Genomic DNA, 18,946 nt, shown 5'->3' on the forward strand with positions numbered 1-18,946 from the left:
GACAGACAGACAGACAGACAGACAACCTGAAACAAGTATACATCCCCTTACAACTTTGTTGTCGGGGGGTACAATAAGGAAGCTCTGAAAAAAGGTTCCTAAAATATAGTATATGACATTTATTATGCTAGTTAAAACTGCAAAAGTGTCAGTTCATTTTAAGAATGAGTCTGGTTCAGTCGAGACACGAAAGTAATTCTAGTGAACAGTAAGAAAATTCTTTAAATGATCTGACCACTTCTTCACTTCTACTGAACTTTGCAACATTTTTCAACAATAAACACTAATTTAGCCCATTTTCAATTTAACCAATTTTCTTACAATTTTAAACTAATTTCTGTAAAACAAACTAACCTCATTCACAAACATGTTGATCTTGGTTGATAGTGCCAGTGAAGGCCCTGAAGTAGGGTCACTTCCTCCAGGTTTACTGAGGATGCTGGTGATCTTTCCCGATTTTGTCTCTCCATCATGGTGCATCTCCTCTTCCTCTGACTGTAACAACACCTTCACTACAGATCTGTACTCCTTCGCTGCTACTTCATACCTGTACAATATCATATGTCATAATATTAACTTTTCATGACTTGAGAAGTAAATATAATACTATTTAAAGACTATTACATTTCATGAATGGAAATTAAGTCAAAATGTTGTTTGAATAATATACCTCATTTACATATTTTTTCTCTTAATTCAATGTGTCGTCAGCTGTCTCATAGTTTTTAATTGGTATGATTGTGTCCCTCCACAGAAATAATTGTGGGGTCACTGATAGTTAAATGTGAGAGGGGGTGGGGTGGGGTGGGGGGTGGGGGGTGCGGGGTTTGAGACATTAGACGCCCATATTTCTCATACTGACCCAACATGTTTCCATCAAGGGTCACTAACAAACCAAATAACTGACTTGCTGGTTTATCAACCCCATTTTTTTAGCCTAACCAGACATGAAAATCTACTGAATCTGCACATAAAATTTAGCGGGTAACCATGTAACCTGGACAGAAGTATAGGTCACCATGTGACCATCTTTTAACCAATGAAATATCTAGAATCTATTGAGAGGTTATACAAAACACTTTATTGCAAATTGCCACCCAATAATTGATCAATCTATAGTTTAAAACTAATTTTGCTGTGTTTAAATCTAAATGTCCAGGAACAAAAATATATTTCTTACATCATGAAATAAAACCACTCACTGAATGGTCAACAGTCAAATGGCAATATAATATAATACTGACTAGCAAATTTTGTATATGGTCAGGAACATGAATTACATCACAGTTCCTGTAATATTTTGCTAAATATGACTAAAATCCTTTTTTTTCTGTTGCTTCTATGCTATTTATTCACTAAAACAAATACACAAGATTTTGGTCCCTACGCAGTTTACTGACTTCCAAGTTTATAAACTTGCATACGAACACATTCCATGTACTATGAGTATGTTAATTGTTCACAGACATTTTACTGGAACTTAACTTACCTTCCATATGCCTTCTCGATAGCAGCTTTAATCCATGTGATTTTTCTCCCAATGACGTCCTTACACCAGGTATACAGTCCCTGTACTGTATCAGCCTCTCCTAGCTGGCACAGTGCCTCTACCATATACTGTATTACAGTCTCAAACTCAGAACCCTGTATAAAACATACCATATGTGAATATAATGTTAATAAAACTGCAAAAATTTACCTAAAATAACCGTAATGCATAGGTTAACCAGAATGTCTGTGGATTCTAATGCTGACATCATATAGCAACATATATACTGTGAAATCATTTAATTTCGCTGGTACGAATTTTGTGGTTTTGGCCAAAACATCTGTTTCATGGGGACCTAAATTCGCTGATTTCTATTATTTTTTTTTTTTCCACAGGACTAGGTCTAGTATATCATTTTGTTTTTACATGTGAAACCTACACGTGTCAAACAGTGCTACCACGGTTACCGAATCTGCAATCTACGCAGGAGATTAGCGCGTGATCATGTGCCAATTAACAACTGCGTTATCTTATATGACCCTTAATTAGTAAAACTATGAGATATTCAACTATAAGAAAAGTCGGCACCAATGAAAAAGTGTCAAAACAGTAGCACCTGGGAAATAGTCTTGCACAATTAGCATTTATAATTGTGTTTTCGTTAAAGTTGTTAATATCAATGTGTGTGTGTCACTTTCAATGTGTTGACTGTTCAGTTGTTTGTTTTTTTTTGTTTTTCATAAAATAAAATTAAATGAGAAAATGTTTTACATGGCCATTCTCTAGCTGTTTTTCTTTTAAAAATTCTTACAAAATCAGGGCCTCCTCTGCCATTCCCCAATGTAGCCAAATGCTACAAATTCAAAGAACTGGCTACAGATTTTTGGAAGTGGCTACAAGAATTTTATCAAAATCTGGCCAAATTTTAGCAATTCAGCTTCAATTTGGCAGTTTCTCTCAAAAAGTGGCTACAACTTTCTGAGGCCCAGTGGAGGCCCTGCAAAATATCAATTTCGCCATTCCAATTTCACCAATTCATAGAACAAATTGTAACAAATTAAATACGCACATTTCTTGCCGGGAAACTTGTAAATCTGAATTGGGTAATAATGCATCTGACGCAAATCTAGCAATTAATTTATAATATTTGATAATTTCCAAAGTACTAGTAGTTTACTACATGTCAGTTAAAATAAAGGCTAGAGTATAAACATTTCATAGCAGGGCCGAATAAATGCAAATAAGTCGCAGTATAGTGTGGTCTGTCATGTGACGCTAAGTCAAACCTCTATTTTTAGTATCAACTTTTACTCTGACGAACATGTAGTAAACAAACCACAGGTAAATGTCTAAATAAAATAGTTGGTTTTGTTCCTACGCATACTTATTATTAATCACTGATGGAGCCTCCAAACACTACACAAAAGCTGCAGGTCAGTACTGCAGCATGCACATATCTATGGACCAGATCGGATGGCTATGGTGTCTTTTTTTGCGACAATGACTATGATGGAGTATAATTTACATTATCTCGGGCACAATTTTGTTCGTTGGGACTTCATTTCGTGAATGGGCTGAACCGTGAAATCCACGAAAATTAATCCTCCATGAATAATAATGATTTCACAGTAATAAAAAGATCAGTATATGACTTGGGTGTAGCTTCTGGCAACAACAGCACACTTACTTTTACAATGGCACTCAGACTTCAAGTGAATCTGATGATTCTGTGAAATCTACAATATTCACAGGGGACTGAGTTTTATGAATTTCATAATTGTATCAATCTATAAAAAAGATCCCAATAAAAAAACAAATTCCCATTCTCTTCAAAATCTGAAATCAATGAATAAATGTTCTTTAGAAAGAGACAAAGAATTTCTATTCCAACAGAATGATTTGCTCAACAAAAATAAAATGATTTTACTGTAAATGAGTTCAAGGTGTCAATTTTCAACACTGACCTGTGTATTATCCGCCTCCTTCATCTCATGTAGTATTTCTGATGCATGTCTCACCACTGATGTGTACATACCAGAGTGCAGTGATATCTTCAGCAGAAATATACGTATACGTGTCAACCACTCTTGACAAGTGTTCTTGTTTGTACGGAAAAATGTACGTACAGCCTGTAAAGTTTATAAAAAAAATTAATTTTACGTAAATTGCAACGTTAACTTTTAATGGCTAATCAACCTTTTGGGTCTTGTGCTGTTCTAGTGAAAAGGTGTTTTATACAATAATATTGTTGTCAGGATCAGAGTTAAAGTTCTAAATTTCAAACCATCTTGGCTCAAGCCATTATAGGTCGAGCAATTATTACTCGGAAGTTCAACAAAGTTATCTAAGTGATCTGAGATCAAGCAAACAAAGTTAGACTGTATCTTCTTAACAAAGGCGGCTGCATGCTAAGACTTCACTGATGTTCATATCAACGTTCAATATTACCTTTGGCAATACAGGCATAGAGACAGCAGCCCCTTCATATGCGTTATACAATTGTTTCTCTAGATGTTCCATGAACTGTAGTAACAACTTCACCCTAAGGGCTTTATCCTCACCCTCAAATTTCTTGCCTGAAAATGCAATAGAAATTACTCTATTTCAGAAAAATCTTCCTTCATTAGATACAAAATTAGATATTCTCGTATGCAAACAACTAACAAGAGGACCATGTTGGTCCTGAATCGCTCGCCTGTCCACACGCAACCCAGTTCATTGTGGCTAAGTTTCCACCAAGTAACCACTAAGTAGTTTCAGAGTAGATGCCATAACAAAAAACCGCAGTTGACCCAGTTTCGAACTTGACCTAGATATCATCAAGGTGAAAATTCTGACCAATTTTCATGAAGATCCATTGAAAAATATGGCCTCTAGGGAAGTCACAAGGTTTTTCTATTTTTAGACCTACTGACCTAGTTTTGGACCGCACATGACCCAGTTTCGAACTTGACCTAGATATCATCAAGATTAAAATTCAGACCAATTTTCATACAGATCCCATGAAAAATATGGCCTCTAGAGAGGTCACAACGCTTTTCTATTATTTGACCTACTGACCTAGTTTTTGAAGGCACGTGACCCAGTTTCGAACTTGAACTAGATATCATCAAGGTGAACACTCTGACCAATTTTCATGAAGTTCCATTGAAAAATATGGCCTCTAGAGACGTCACAAGGTTTTTCTATTTTTAGACCTACTGACCTAGTTTTTTATCGCACGTGACAAACTTTCGAACTTGAACTAGATATCATCAAGGTGAACATTCTGACCAATTTTTATGAAGATCCATTGAAAAATATGGCCTCTAGGGAGGTCACAAGGTTTTTCAATTTTTAGACCTACTGACCTAGTTTTTGAATGCAGTTGACCCAGTTTTGAACTTGACCTAGATATCATCAAGATGAACATTTAGACCAATTTTCATACAGGTCTTATGAAAAATATGGCCTCTAGAGAGGTCACAAGGTTTTTCTATTTTTAGACCTACTGACCTAGTTTTTGATCTCACTTGACCCAGTTTTGAACTTGACCTAGATATCATCAAGGTGAACATTCTGACCAATTTTCATGAAGATCCATTGAAAAATATGGCCTCTAGAGAGGTCACAAGGTTTCTCTATTTTTAGACCTACTGACCTAGTTTTGGATCTCATGTGACCCAGTTTTGAATTTGACCTAGATATCATCAAGGTGAACATTCTGACCAATTTTCATGAAGATCCATTGAAAAATATGGCCTCTAGAGAGGTCACAAGGTTTCTCTATTTTTAGACCTACTGACCTAGTTTTGGATCTCATGTGACCCAGTTTCGAATTTGACCTAGATATCATCAAGATGAACATTCTGACCAACTTTCATAAAGATCCCATGAAAAATGTGACCTCTAGAGTGGTCACAAGCAAAAGTTTATGGTCACACGGACGGACGACACGCGATCACACTTTGTGACAGGTGAGCTAAAAATACAAAAAAAATCTTTTTGGTTGAAGGACCATACATTTAAAACTTCAGACTTTGTAGTAATCATCAAGTTGTAGAGCAGCACTTTGACTATTTCTAATACTTGGTCCTTGCTACCAACCAAGAGCAAACTTCACAATTCTATTTAAAACAAGAGGGTCACTGACCTGAAAGTGCTCACCTGTGTACAAGCGAATCAGAAAAATTTGAACAATATTTGTAGAAGGTCACATAAGGACAATTGGTGTGAAATTATTTTCAAATCTGGCTAGCAGTTTTATAAAAGAAGATTTTTAAAGTAACCACTATATACATATAGGGAAAAGTGACCCTCTGGCGTCCAAGTTTTCTGAAAATCAAAATAATTCGAACAATATTGTTTGAGGATTGGTCACACAAGGACAATTTGTGTAAAAGTATTTAAAAATCGGGCCAGCAGTTTCACACAAAGATTTTTAAAGTTTCCACTATATACAAATAGGGAAAAGTGACCAAGTCTCCTGGCGGCCATGTTTTTTTATGAATCTGTTTAATTTGAACAATCTTGGTAGAGGGTGATATACGGACCATTTGTGTGAAATTATTTCAAAATCGGACCATTAGTTTAGGAGGAGATGTTGTTTGAAGATTTTTCTATTTTTAGCTCTGGCAGCTCCTATGAGCAACCAAGCAGAACTGTTTGAACAATTTTGGTAGAGGACCATCCAAGGAACATCCAGGCCAAGTTTCATCAAAATCCATTTGGTGGTTTTGGAGGAGATGTCATTTAAACTCAATTGTTGACAATGGACAGATGACTTGACTGACTGAAGCATGCACAACTGACAAAGGATACAGCATGATCACAATAGCTCACCATGAGCACTTTGTGCTCAGATGAGCTAAAAACCACCAGATACATATATGTACCAAAAATTTAACAACAGCCTTTAATCAAATGAATCTAAATTCTTCCAACCTAAAATACAAACTTACTTCTCTTTGCTTCTCCCTCCTCCTCTGTGTGTTGGTTATCAACTTCCATTGCAAGTGATTTCAGTACAGCCTCTATAGACATGAATGTCTCCTGTGGCTTCCCGAGGGGCGTCTTCAGTCTAGTCAGAATACAGAACTGGGAGGCTTCCCACGTAGCCCAAAACCACTGAACACATGTATTTCTTGATATCTAAAATGGAATCACATACTGTAAAATTTAATTTCTCAGGCACTAAATTTCGTAGTTTGGGCCAAATTGGTTATTTCGTGTGGATACAAATTTGTGGATTTTGACCTCTTAACATAAAATGAATGGGAATTTTACTGCTTTGTTAGGATTAAATTTTGTGGATTAGCTCAACAATGAAATTCATGAAAAATTAGTCTCCAATTAAAATAAATGATTGTACAACAGTCATTATTTCAAAGCCAGACATATTATTAGCGTGTCATTAGTTTTGTAGTTAACAGTGCTTGCTACTGACCACTTCCTATAAGACAAGTGTTCAGCGCTAGGTGATTATATAAACTGTACTGTTTCCTGGCAGTACTGGTCTTAACTTAATGTTGGGGAGGTATATGAAGTCTGATGTGGGCTTGACTGGAAATGAGTCCAGGTGGGGACATTCTGTCCCCAAGTAAAATGCTACAATAAAACCAATGAAAACTATATCACTGATTATATATCGAGTCTTTTCCCTAGGTCCTTAGGAAATGTATATTCTGGACTCACTTTTACCTGGGCACACACGCATAAATACTTTGGTCTACTTCAACTGACTGATAGTTGTGGCAATGAATGTGCATGTGTTTACACGTGTTTCACACTAACAAAGTCAAGCCTTGCCTCAGATTTGAACATACTACCTCCATACCAGTGTTGGTAAACATATGTGCCACCCTACTGGTCTGTCACAGGATCTGCCTTACAATGAAATACTGGGAAGATAGTATTAATATATCTAAACTATTTGTAAAAAGTCTTACATAGTTCTGCATGAACAGTCCATCAGCTATCTTCCAGTCTGGTTTACTGTTTACCCTCTGCGCTGAATAATACATAGATTCTAACCATGCCAGAGAACCAGTCTGTCTGTAATAGAATGAAGAATCTGTCACAGTAACAAATAGTATTATTCTTTACAACTGAGTTAAACAAGAGCTGTCAGTGGACAGTGCGCTCGACTATTCTCAGTGCTTGATAGTATAATATAAGCAATGAGTAAAACTTTAACATTACAATAAGCATATTCTAAGTCGAAAAGGGGCCATAATTCAGTCAAAATACTTGACAGAGTTGCCTCCTCCTTTTTACAGACTCGGGTTATGATGGTAAACAAGTATGCAAAATATGAAAGCAATATCTCAATGGACTTTGAAAATATTTGGGGTGGTATGCAAACTTTAACATTTATTCTAAGTCAAAAAGGGGCCATAATTCAATCAAAATGCTTGATAGAGTTGCCTCCTCCTTTTTACAGACTGGGGTCATGATGGTAAACAAGTATGCAAAATATGAAAGCAATATCTCAATGGACTTTGAAAATATTTGGGGTGGTACGCAAACTTTTAACATCTGTGTGACGCTCACGCCGAGGCGAGTAGGATAGCTCCCCTATTCTTCAAATAGTCGAGCTAAAAAGTGCAGTTCTCTTATAAATGTACAGGTTTTAAATCTATTTAGTTTCTGCATATTTGATTTTAACATAGATCAAATGTAAGTAAAGTATAAAGCTGATTATGTTCTCAAGTGTGCCTCAAAATGAAGTCTGTAGCCAGCTTTCAATGGTAGTGGAAGACCCAAAGTACACATGCAGACATTATATTTCAGGAACAAGCTCGCACCTGGGTAGAACCATAATCTTTCAGCACACCACCACCAATAGTTAGCTTCTTCAAATAATACCTTGAACAGGGCTCTGACACAAGAGAATGAGAGGAAAATGACATGAAGCCAGCAGCCTTAACCACTGGACCAGAGAGGCTCGGCTTCTCATAATGAACAGAGAATAGGTTGAGGGGTGGAATATATGACCTCCAAATCAAGCACCACGTTAAAAGTATTTCAAAATCTATCATTCTTGTACTTACTTGACGTGATTGTTATGTAAGAGGTAACCTAGGACCTGTCTGAAGTTGTGAGAATGAAATGAGCCCAGTGGTACCCTGGTAGAGTAGTTCTGGCACACCTGCCACACAGCAGGCAATCCCACAGTCAAATCATTGTACACTAACTGCATATCTTCATCCAGCATGTACAGGCCATTGTTTTTACTGTGAACAAGAATCGTACAGTCTTAATTTTTTTTGTACTCTTAACAGAAAACTCATGGTAAAACCCATCACATTTCTTAATTAATTTGTTAAGTTTTCAAAATAATTACAAAATTTCGTCCACTAATAAACATCAGAAATTTTTTTTTTTAAATGAGATCCTTGCTGTACATAAGAATTACAATAAATACATAAGTATATTTTATATGCAGGGCAAAACTTTATGAACACAGCAATATTCTTAACTCGAAAATCTCAGATGCTTTTTGAAATAAAGAATGAAATCCAGCAAGTATGAAATCTTAACTTTCTAATGTCACACAGTTCACTGAAAGATACCACATGTAGAATCCTCTCATTTCATTTTTCTTATTTGAATATAAATCATGTAAAAATTTACAGACTGCTAAAATTGTCAGTAAAAGTGCTACAGGGAAGTTTTGAATAGGCTAAATGTTTGACTTACCTAGCAGATACATTAATAGGCAACAGACACAACAAAGAGAAGTAATCTTCTGTTAGTTTACTGCTGCCCTCTGACAGTCTGTACATACACAGCTTCACACATCTGTAAACAAATACAATACACACTGCCTTAAAATCAAAATCAAAAATTTAGCAGCTACCTATTATTCTGAAAGCTCAAACCACATTTGTTTGTGTTTCCCAGTCCCTTGGTTTCAAGTAAAAATTTACTTGAAGTAAAAATTCTTATACAATGAACCTCTACTCTCCATGGAAACAGCCTTTATACAACAAATTGATTTAATTTTCTAAGTTCACTTTAGACATTTAAATCAGAGTTTGTATTTTATTATAAACATGGAAATATTTGCAATGCTAAAACTTTGCCCTTTTAAACTTAACATAAATAACTATACAGTTCAGTATGAAGAAAATATAAACATACCCCTTTACAATGTACTTTGGGTATGCTTTTGGATTTTTGAAAAGACTGGCCAGACAGGACTGCACAGCAGCGCCAACTTCCTCTTCTTGGTCATATCCCAGATGGTACAGGGCTTGAACTAGGGTCAGGAACTGTCGAGTGGTGTACACATGCTGACTGGTGTGAAGACTAGATATTATCTCAGATATCCATTTCAAAGCAAGTAGTCTGAAAAAAATAAGACATGATAATCACATCATATATAAATCACTTCTTTATGAGGAAGCACTTCTGTAAAATAATGATACGGTTTGAGATTATATAACTAAGTTTTAAGACTACTCTATGAATATAACAATGCCATTCGTCAATTCAAAACTCTTGCTAAGATACAGCCAATCAGATGCTGGATTTTGGAGACTGGTCTTTAAGTTTTCAAACTTGGTCAGTATCACAGGCTAATTTTACATAAGACATACGGGTTTGGGGAGCACCAGGTTACAAGCACTGACAAAGAAATTACCTAGCAATACATTTTTTACAGGAAACAGACACTGACAGGGCTCAAATCACCATGCATTAAAGGTCTGTTACCTCAAATTGGTAACCATTACCTATTTTGCCAGGTGCCTGAAGTAAAAAAATCTATAACTTAGTCTTTAATGTTTTAAATGACAATGCAAGACAAGCATGACATTCTTCTTACATTCAGAAAGATTATTACTATGAGCAATATGACTTACTTGCAGTCAAAGGCAGTATTAGAATGTGTACAGAGGTCTGCCAGCATCTTGAGAAGCCTTGTAAAGTTGGAGCTTGTTGTAGGATTAACATTAGCTAGTAGCGCTCCTTCCAGAGGTGTATTCTGGGTAAAAAGGGCACTTGTGGAAATAAAATTTCCATGTCTGAAAACAAGAAGTGCATTTACTTCACCCTGTTGTTATGTATCTGTGTCTATCATTTATTACCTAAAACTCTCTACAAATGAGCAGTTTTCATGCAGTAACTTTATGACATCCTTTTCGTTTATGTAAGCGGCTGATTTGGGTGACATTACAATGATTTTAGTAAGTTAGGCCATATTCATATTTTCACATTCAACAATGTTTATAAACTGTTAACACTGACAAAACTGTCAGTATATAAAAACAGTATTAGTTAAGATATTGTCGCCAAATTCAGGTTGGCTTCAACTACCAATGGTTTTAACAAATTTCAAAGGTCCTTGTGAGTTTAGGTGAATATAGCTGGACTGTACAATGCAAATGTTTCAATTGGAATTAAAACTAGTCATCTTCTTAGCTTTGTGGATTCTATTCACAGACGACTTAAGCACAGGTTTGTCTTTTGTTTAAAAGCTATTATTTTGTTGCTCTACAAAGGGGATAAACAGCTTGCTGCAACTTATTTAGATGCTTTTAGTCAATTAGCAACTATTTTTTTCAGCTGAGACCAACATCTGACCTTTACTGTTCAAAGAGTTATTAAACATTCATACCTGGTTGCATGGGAGTACAGAGACTGTAAGATGGCATACTGCAAGGCTGGGTACTGTATGCTTATTGAAGCTCGGACCACATCTAGATGCTTACAGTACAAGTCAAACAGGCTTGGTGATAAGGCCCACATCTAGGAAGAAAAGATATCATTTATGTAACTGATAAGAACTTTATCATGAGACAACCAAATTGAACTGACTTCAGAAATCTACAGTAATATCTTGTCTTTGTAAATTTAATAATGTGGCACTAAAGATGTGATTGTAACATAGTTTTTTCAATAATACTCATACAGTGGGAGAAATCTGATCTCATTTCCCTGTAATCTAGTAAGTAATATATTATGTTTGGGAAACTTATCCAAATCAAATTTTCGCATTTAAATCTATTGTAAAGATTGAAATTTTTATGCAGTATCTCATAACTGGATGAGCTAAAATATCAATTAGAGTTTATAAAATTGGCCTGTTGTTACAAGACGCAACAAATTTTTATAAATTTTAGTGTAGTTTCACCATTAAGATATTCTAGTGTACTTACTCCAATGAGATTATTCTTTGTGTTGCCAATCTCTCCGAGCACACACAGACAGAATACACATGTAGATTCAGCTTCACGTTTAGTATACACAACACTGCTGTAGGGGTTATTCGGAATCACGTCTATCAGATTTTCATCTCCACTGCTCTCAAGTAGCGTGTTGAATCCACATTGTATATCTCCCAATAAATGTCTAAATATAAACATTTTAAAATAAGATACAGCTGTTTTTTTCTTGTGTGTTATTCCAGTTCTCAAGGGTGTATTACTTATTAAATCTAACTGTGTCATTGGACTCCAAACAACAGTAAAATTTTATTTAGTTATCATTCATGATTTTGAAAATTCAGATTAAATCAAAATACAGAACAGTATTTTCTCAATTGAATTTAAAATTATTGTAAAATTTTCTCTGTCACCTCTTATCTGCACTTACTGACACAAATTTCTTCCTGGTATTTTTTTCTACATATCCATTTTTTTGTCAAATTATGGTAAAAATCAATTTTCTGTTTTGGTGTTTACATATTTCAAAAGAGCTTTCATATTTTAATAATTTTTGCATGAAAGATAATAGATTTTATATTAACACATCAGTGTCTCAGAAAACCACATGAAACCGTATCTTACCTGTAAGTCTCTTCTAACAAAGGAATGCTTTTCAAGCCAAGCAGACTCTGGTACACTGATGCCAGGTCCTTCAATATCTGGAAAAGACATAAAAGATGAACTTTGAACTTATCAAATTTGTGGTGACAGAATTTCGTTGTTCTGGCCAAATCAGCTATTTCATTGGGATGTAAATTCATGAACTTTGACCTTTGGTTATAAAATAATTGTGAATTCTACTGGTTCATTCCTATTACATTTTCTGGATTGACTCAACCAAGAAATTTACAAAAATTAGTCCCTTATCAATATTAATGATTAAACAGTATGAAGTACCTGATTGGCCCAAATCACTAATTGAAAAGAATCCAGCTTTCTTATTCTGTATTATATTTTATTATCTGTGTCACAATTACAAGTAACAGTTGCATATACATATGTATAAGTTAGTAAACAGGATTCAGTTATCTCTGACATCTGCCCAGACATATCATAAGTAATTTTATGAAGGATTCTGATTTCTTTGTTTAAACCTATTTCCAGACATAAGTAATTTTATGAAGGATTCTGAATCTTTGTTTAAATCTATTTCTATTACATCTATTATAGGATTAGTTATCACCACTGATGATAAATACTCTGATGACGGAGTCTTGTCTTGTGACCAAGCTAGCACGTTGGTTAGGGATTGTGGAGTCAGCTTTCAAATTCCACTCTCACAAGAATTTGAACCTGCCACCTCAGGATCCAAAAATAACTCTACCACTGCAAAACTATTTGAACATTATCTTTTCTTCAAGAAAATAAAACTGGATGGCTATAGATGCCAGATCTACTGCTGTTTTTGTAAAATGTTTTCTATTCTAACTTACCTCGGGAGATATAGAAGTTTTACATGTATGAAGCAGGGACTCAGACTTAAGTATATTAGACAACCACTGCACTGGAAGCTGGGTACCAAATATCTCAATCACCTGAAATAACAGAAACATGAAAGTTAGGTCAATAAAATCATCAGGATGGTACTGTAATGGACACAATTTTTTAAAGTTATTTATTTAATTTTCAGATACTTTGCATTTAAGCTGTACAAAAAGCAGAATATTCAGCTAAAATAAGGAACTAAGTATTAAAGGTATAATTATAAATAAAAGGCATTTCATTATGCTACTACATAATACCCAGTAGATAGCCTAAACTAACACTCAATAAATCTATCAAAATAAACTATCGAACTGTATCAAATTAATAACATTAAACAAGTCCATAACAAAAGAACACTTGCAGAATATATACCTTTTTCATGAGTTTCATAGCCAGGCCAATGTATCTGTTTCTAACCCTATATGCAGGAAACATAACTGTAGAAACATAACTGAACAAAGTCTCCTGGCATGATATAACATCCTGCTTTACCAAGTTCAGTAACAAGAACAAACACTCATTGGCTGAAAACAAAAAAGGAAAATGTACACAACAATCTTTCTCAAAACATGTAACTGTGGAATGAACTGCATTTCTTAACAACACAATAAAACAAAGCAACCGCCTTTGCGGGTGCTGACGCTCATCTGATTTTTTTTAGTGTAATAGCAAATATTGTCCCTACCCATGATTTTCTAAGTTTTAAAAAGGCCATCATTCTTGCAAAAAGCAGGATAGAGTTATGTTACTTGATGTACAGTGTCCACTTATGATGTGAAAAACTGTGCCAGTTTTTATAGCAATAGCTTTGATAGTTCTGAGAACAGTTGACTTAAACATAATAACTCACCCAAGAATAAATGAATTTTCTAAGTCAAAAGGGGCAATAATTATTGCAAAAAGCAGATGGAGTTATGTTGCTTGCTGTACAGGGTCAGCTTATGATGGGGAACAAGTGGTTGCAAGTTTCAAAAAGCAATAGCTTTGATAGTTTAAGAGAAAAAGTTGACCTAAACATAAAAACATAACCAAGAAATCAGATATTTTCTAAGTCCAAAAGGGGCCATAAATTCTTGCAAAAAGCAGGACGGAGTTATGTTTCTTGCTGTACAGGGTCAACTTATGATGGTGAACAAGTGTAGGAAGTTTTAAAGCAATAGCTTTGATAGTGTTTATGATTAAAGCTGACCTAAACAAAAAACTTAACCAAGATATACTGAATTTTCCTAAGACCAAAAGGGGCAATAAAACTTGCAAAAATCAAGATGGAGTTATGGTTTCTTGATGTATACAGGGTCACTTATGATGGTGAACAAGTATTCCAAGTTTTCAAAGCAATAGCTTTGCTAGTTTTAAGGAGAAAAGTTAACTAAACAATAAAACTTTTAACAAGAAAAATCTGATATATTCTCTAAGTACAAAAGAGGGCCATAAATCTTGCAAAAACAAGAAGGGGAGTTATGTTTTCATGCTATAATAGGGTCAGCTATGATGGTGAACAAGTATTTTCCAAGTTTCAAAGCAATAGCTTTGGTGGGTGTTTTAAGAGAAAAAAGCACCTAGGTAACATAAAACTTAACCAGGCAACGCCGATCGCAGACGCCGACCCGACGCCGACAACACGCTCAAGTGATGACAATAACTCATCATTTTTTTTTCAAAAAATCAGATGAGCCTAAAATGGCATGATAAAATGGCAATGATTACCTCCCTTTACATATGTTGAATATGTGCAGAATGTTCAGAATAGTCAATGAAATAGTCTTTCTAAGTTTACAATGCACAAGTCAGTTAAGACTTAAATCCTTTTTTGGGATATGAATTTATGTATTTCTCAAGCATATAAAAGCATAAATTAGTGGGAATTTTATCAATGGTAAATTATACACAATTAGATTTTGAATGTTATATTTCAATGTAAGTTAACTGTTCAAAGGAAAACCTGTGACTTACCAGTGATAACCACATACTCAGAAAAATAACATTTCATGGATGTATCTATTGCCTGAATTGTCTTCTCAAATACCTGTTAACAAATAAAATGTTGGCTATGATACACAAACATACAAAAAATTACATACACACTATTTCAACAAATAAAGCTAACTTTTGGACATTTATATTCTTCCTATATGCTGTTTAATTTCTTCATAATAAATAGCATTCACATGATATAAAGTTAAACTTGATATTTTTCAGTACAAAATTACCAAAAACTGTTCTAACAGTTTGCTAATACTTCAATAGTTTGTTGAAATACATACAATAACATCCAACATTTTGTACCATTTCACCAAAGTTCTAATAAATGAAGGAAGATTACATCTTTTTTAGAAACTTACTTCCAAAAAGTAGTGCATGGACATCAATCTGGACTTGTGTGGATCAAACTCTTCTCCAAGACTTTTAATAACAGTAGAGAAAACTTTCAACAAGGAACCAATCTTCACCACTTCATCCGGAATATCTACTCTTAACTTAGCATGCTTGTCTTGTAGCACTATGTTAAGATCCTGTATAGGTACAAAGTAAAGAATAAGTAGAAATATATTACAATAACTAGAAGGTGTTTTGTCACAAAAACATATGTCTCCCCCCTATGTATAGACTTTTATTAGCTCTGGCCATTTTGTGCGTAAATGGAAACGAGTTTTTGGCGATATGACATAACTAGGCTTGGTACTAATCACTCCTTGAAGTTTTCATCGAAATCTGTCCCAGCAGTTTGACAGTAAAAGCCGGACAAGAATTTTCTATTTTTGCTCTGGTGGCCACACTTTGAGCATGAAGCAGAACGTGCCAATAATATGCACAATGTAGGCTTGGTTACAGATCACTCCTGTGAAGTTTCGTCGAAATCGCCTTCCAGCAGTATTGACCTGTGAAAGCCGGACAAGATATTTTCATCTTTAGCTCTGTCAGCCATTTTGTGCAGCGAAGCGGAACGTTTTGGCAATATGCACAACTAGGCTTGGTACTGATCACTCCTGTGAAGTTTCATTGAAATCCAGCCAGCAGTTTGACCCGTGAAAGCCGGACAAGATTTTTCAATTTTTAGCTCTTGCTGCCATTTTGTGCAGTGAAGCGGAACGTGCCGCTGATATGCAAAACTAGGCTTGGTACTGATCACTGCTGAGAAGATTCGTCAAAATCTGGACAGCAGTTTGACCTGTGAAAGCCAGACAAGCTTAATGTGGATGGACAGACAGACAGCGGAGGCTAAAACAATATGTCTCCCCCACCTATGGGGGAGACATAATTCATACATTTCAATTGGAGTCTGGACACCCCTAGTAATAAAACACATCTATCCTGTAGCAAGATAGACCAGTCTGGCAGTTTGTTATCTAAAACCATTTAATTTTATCAAATCATAATGACTGTCTTTTAATACTGTAATGACCCACTTTCCTAGTAACTGAATGATAAAGAAAATCTACATAAAACAACATTTACTCGCATTACAAGATTTTTAAACTGAATGGATCAATAATAATTCATCTGCTTATCAAACATTACATTTATTAAACTGTAAGACTTTGTCAAAAATGAGAGGGTTTCTTAAAAGTCATGATTTTCTGAAACACTGGCAACTAAAATCAGCAAAATTAGTAACTATCAGCCTTCAAAAACAACAAGTTTTGTAGAAAGTTGAAATGTTGTTGTTGTTTTTTAACACTAATGAAAGCCCTGATCAATGCAATTAAAATACTTGATTGCATCTTTGCATATATACTGATTTATAAACTATGTCAACTTACTATATTTCATAAATCAATATAAAATAGTCTTTAGACATGTAAAATATTAAGTTAACCTCTGCATATGCCTCCATATCCTCTAAGAACTGTCCCAGAAGTTCTTGTGTGAATGATTGATCTGACACCCAAAACTGTTTAAATGAAATGAGGGCCCTCGATGTGAAATCAATCACTCCATTACGCTGTGTGGAGTCAATGTGCCAGCCAACCAAAATGTCAACTGTGTCCTGCAGAAAAAAAGTTCAAAAACATGCTACAGACTCCAAACTTTCAATTTTTGTGGATAAGATTCTGTACATTTGTATCACCTCCAACAGTCTTTGTTGAATGAATGCATCACTTACTTTAAGGGACATGAATATGGTAGCAGTCTACAAGGTTCAGTAGTCCACTCTTGGATATTTGTGGATACAATTCAATTTTTTCTGGACAAGATTCGATAATTTCTTAAGCTTTAGTATTACCTTGTATATGTGCTGAAGGCTGAAAAAAGGGCATTTAAGACAAAATTTTCAAAACCAATTTAAATTGTGATTTTGGAAAAATGAAACTACAAATACTTAGAAAATACTAAGACATATACTTTTAAAACTCTCTATCTTTACCATAATTCAGCACAACATCTATTCTCATGGTAGTCATTTACAAGCAATAAAATGTACTTTCACAAGCTTGTAAGAGAAACTAGACATTTTTACTGCATGTAAATTGGTGTTGTACTTAGACTGTGTTTTCCAAAGCATGATATAAAAGACAGGATTAATTATACATCTATTTTCTCAAAACATGTTCATTTAAAACACATATATGCCTTACCCAAATTAAGGGTGTCAGCAAAAAAAAAGAGTGTTAATATTGACTGCAAAGGTATTTATTCATTGTCATGACAACACAACTCATTCTGTATTATGAGCATAATTTTACACTGAAGCCAGTATAAAGAAAGTATGTTCCAGACAATGAATAAACACCTTTGTAGCCAATATTAACACTCTTTTTTTGACACTAATAACATATCAGAGCTTGTAAAATACTACACATATTTAAGAAATAATTTGTAGCAAAACCGTGTTTTAACACTATTTATACACAATGGGCAGTTATACGTTGGGTGCAATAATTTCGTACGACATATAATCGCCTGAGTGTATAATAGTGTTCAAACGTGGTTTTGCTGTAAATTATTTTTATTTTAATTCACCTTTTATTGTAAAATTTAGATAAGATATGATAGAACTATTTACTGGTGCATGTATGGCGCCAAATGGTAGGTCGTCACGCTCCTTTGTGTATATACGCCAGGACTTGAAGTGGTAATATAAATAAGTCTTGCAGAATAGTTCCATTAGAGCACAAATGATGGCGAATTATTCTGAACAACAAATAACAAATTCTCTGTGTGTGTGTGTGTGTGTGAATCATTAACACAGTTATGCTATGTGCCATTTTTGTATTTTAAACCATGTTTTTAAGTAAAATAATTTGGGGACCAAATTCGAAAGCCGCTATTCTTTCTACGATGCATACATGGTGCTAAATATCACATCGGCGTGACATCAACATAATATCGTTGTGATGATTAAAGCCTTGTTAGTCAGATTAGAATAGGCTGTAAAGTACCCCTTCTCAGCCAAGCCTATATATGAATGCAATAACATGATAAGTAAGTCACATACCCTAAAGTAGTCCTGGAAGATGAGTGGATAGACTTTAGTGACCTGCAGTATTACAGTGACCACTGACATGAGTAGCTCTGGGGTATCAGCATTCTCTAGCAACGTCTGTAGGTGATTCAGCACCAGCTGTAGATACAACACACAGTCATTATATATATAACTGTCACAAAGTTATCATAAACAGCACAACTTTTGTAACGGGAACACTGCTTGGTAGATACAAAATATTATCTTTGCTACTGGTATCATAGCTAAGTAACACTATCACTTAACCTACATGGATCCAACATTTAACGAGTATTGAAACTAGTCTCAAAATTCCAGCGTAATTATTAAGATTGGTTG

General features: G+C 34.8%; 1 protein-coding gene across 1 annotated transcript in view; it reads right to left on the bottom strand.

Annotated features, from left to right (window-relative positions):
• LOC123562366 (serine/threonine-protein kinase SMG1-like) overlaps positions 1-18,946 on the bottom strand; it is a 91,862-nt gene that overhangs the window by 60,916 nt on the left and 12,000 nt on the right. Inside the window, exons 5-23 of the mRNA XM_053537206.1 lie at positions 18,602-18,727; positions 16,982-17,152; positions 15,507-15,677; positions 15,118-15,190; positions 13,537-13,688; positions 13,113-13,214; positions 12,262-12,338; positions 11,632-11,824; positions 11,091-11,221; positions 10,336-10,497; positions 9,614-9,820; positions 9,170-9,271; positions 8,521-8,703; positions 7,417-7,522; positions 6,430-6,619; positions 3,938-4,065; positions 3,454-3,618; positions 1,490-1,644; positions 355-547 (exon numbers count right to left, since the gene is read on the bottom strand). Of these exons, the coding sequence (XP_053393181.1) occupies positions 355-547; positions 1,490-1,644; positions 3,454-3,618; positions 3,938-4,065; positions 6,430-6,619; positions 7,417-7,522; positions 8,521-8,703; positions 9,170-9,271; positions 9,614-9,820; positions 10,336-10,497; positions 11,091-11,221; positions 11,632-11,824; positions 12,262-12,338; positions 13,113-13,214; positions 13,537-13,688; positions 15,118-15,190; positions 15,507-15,677; positions 16,982-17,152; positions 18,602-18,727 (2,787 nt within the window). The remainder of the gene's footprint in view (positions 1-354; positions 548-1,489; positions 1,645-3,453; positions 3,619-3,937; positions 4,066-6,429; positions 6,620-7,416; positions 7,523-8,520; positions 8,704-9,169; positions 9,272-9,613; positions 9,821-10,335; positions 10,498-11,090; positions 11,222-11,631; positions 11,825-12,261; positions 12,339-13,112; positions 13,215-13,536; positions 13,689-15,117; positions 15,191-15,506; positions 15,678-16,981; positions 17,153-18,601; positions 18,728-18,946) is intronic.

Source organism: Mercenaria mercenaria, chromosome 2, assembly GCF_021730395.1.
Source record: "Mercenaria mercenaria strain notata chromosome 2, MADL_Memer_1, whole genome shotgun sequence".
Classification (NCBI taxonomy): domain Eukaryota; kingdom Metazoa; phylum Mollusca; class Bivalvia; order Venerida; family Veneridae; genus Mercenaria; species Mercenaria mercenaria.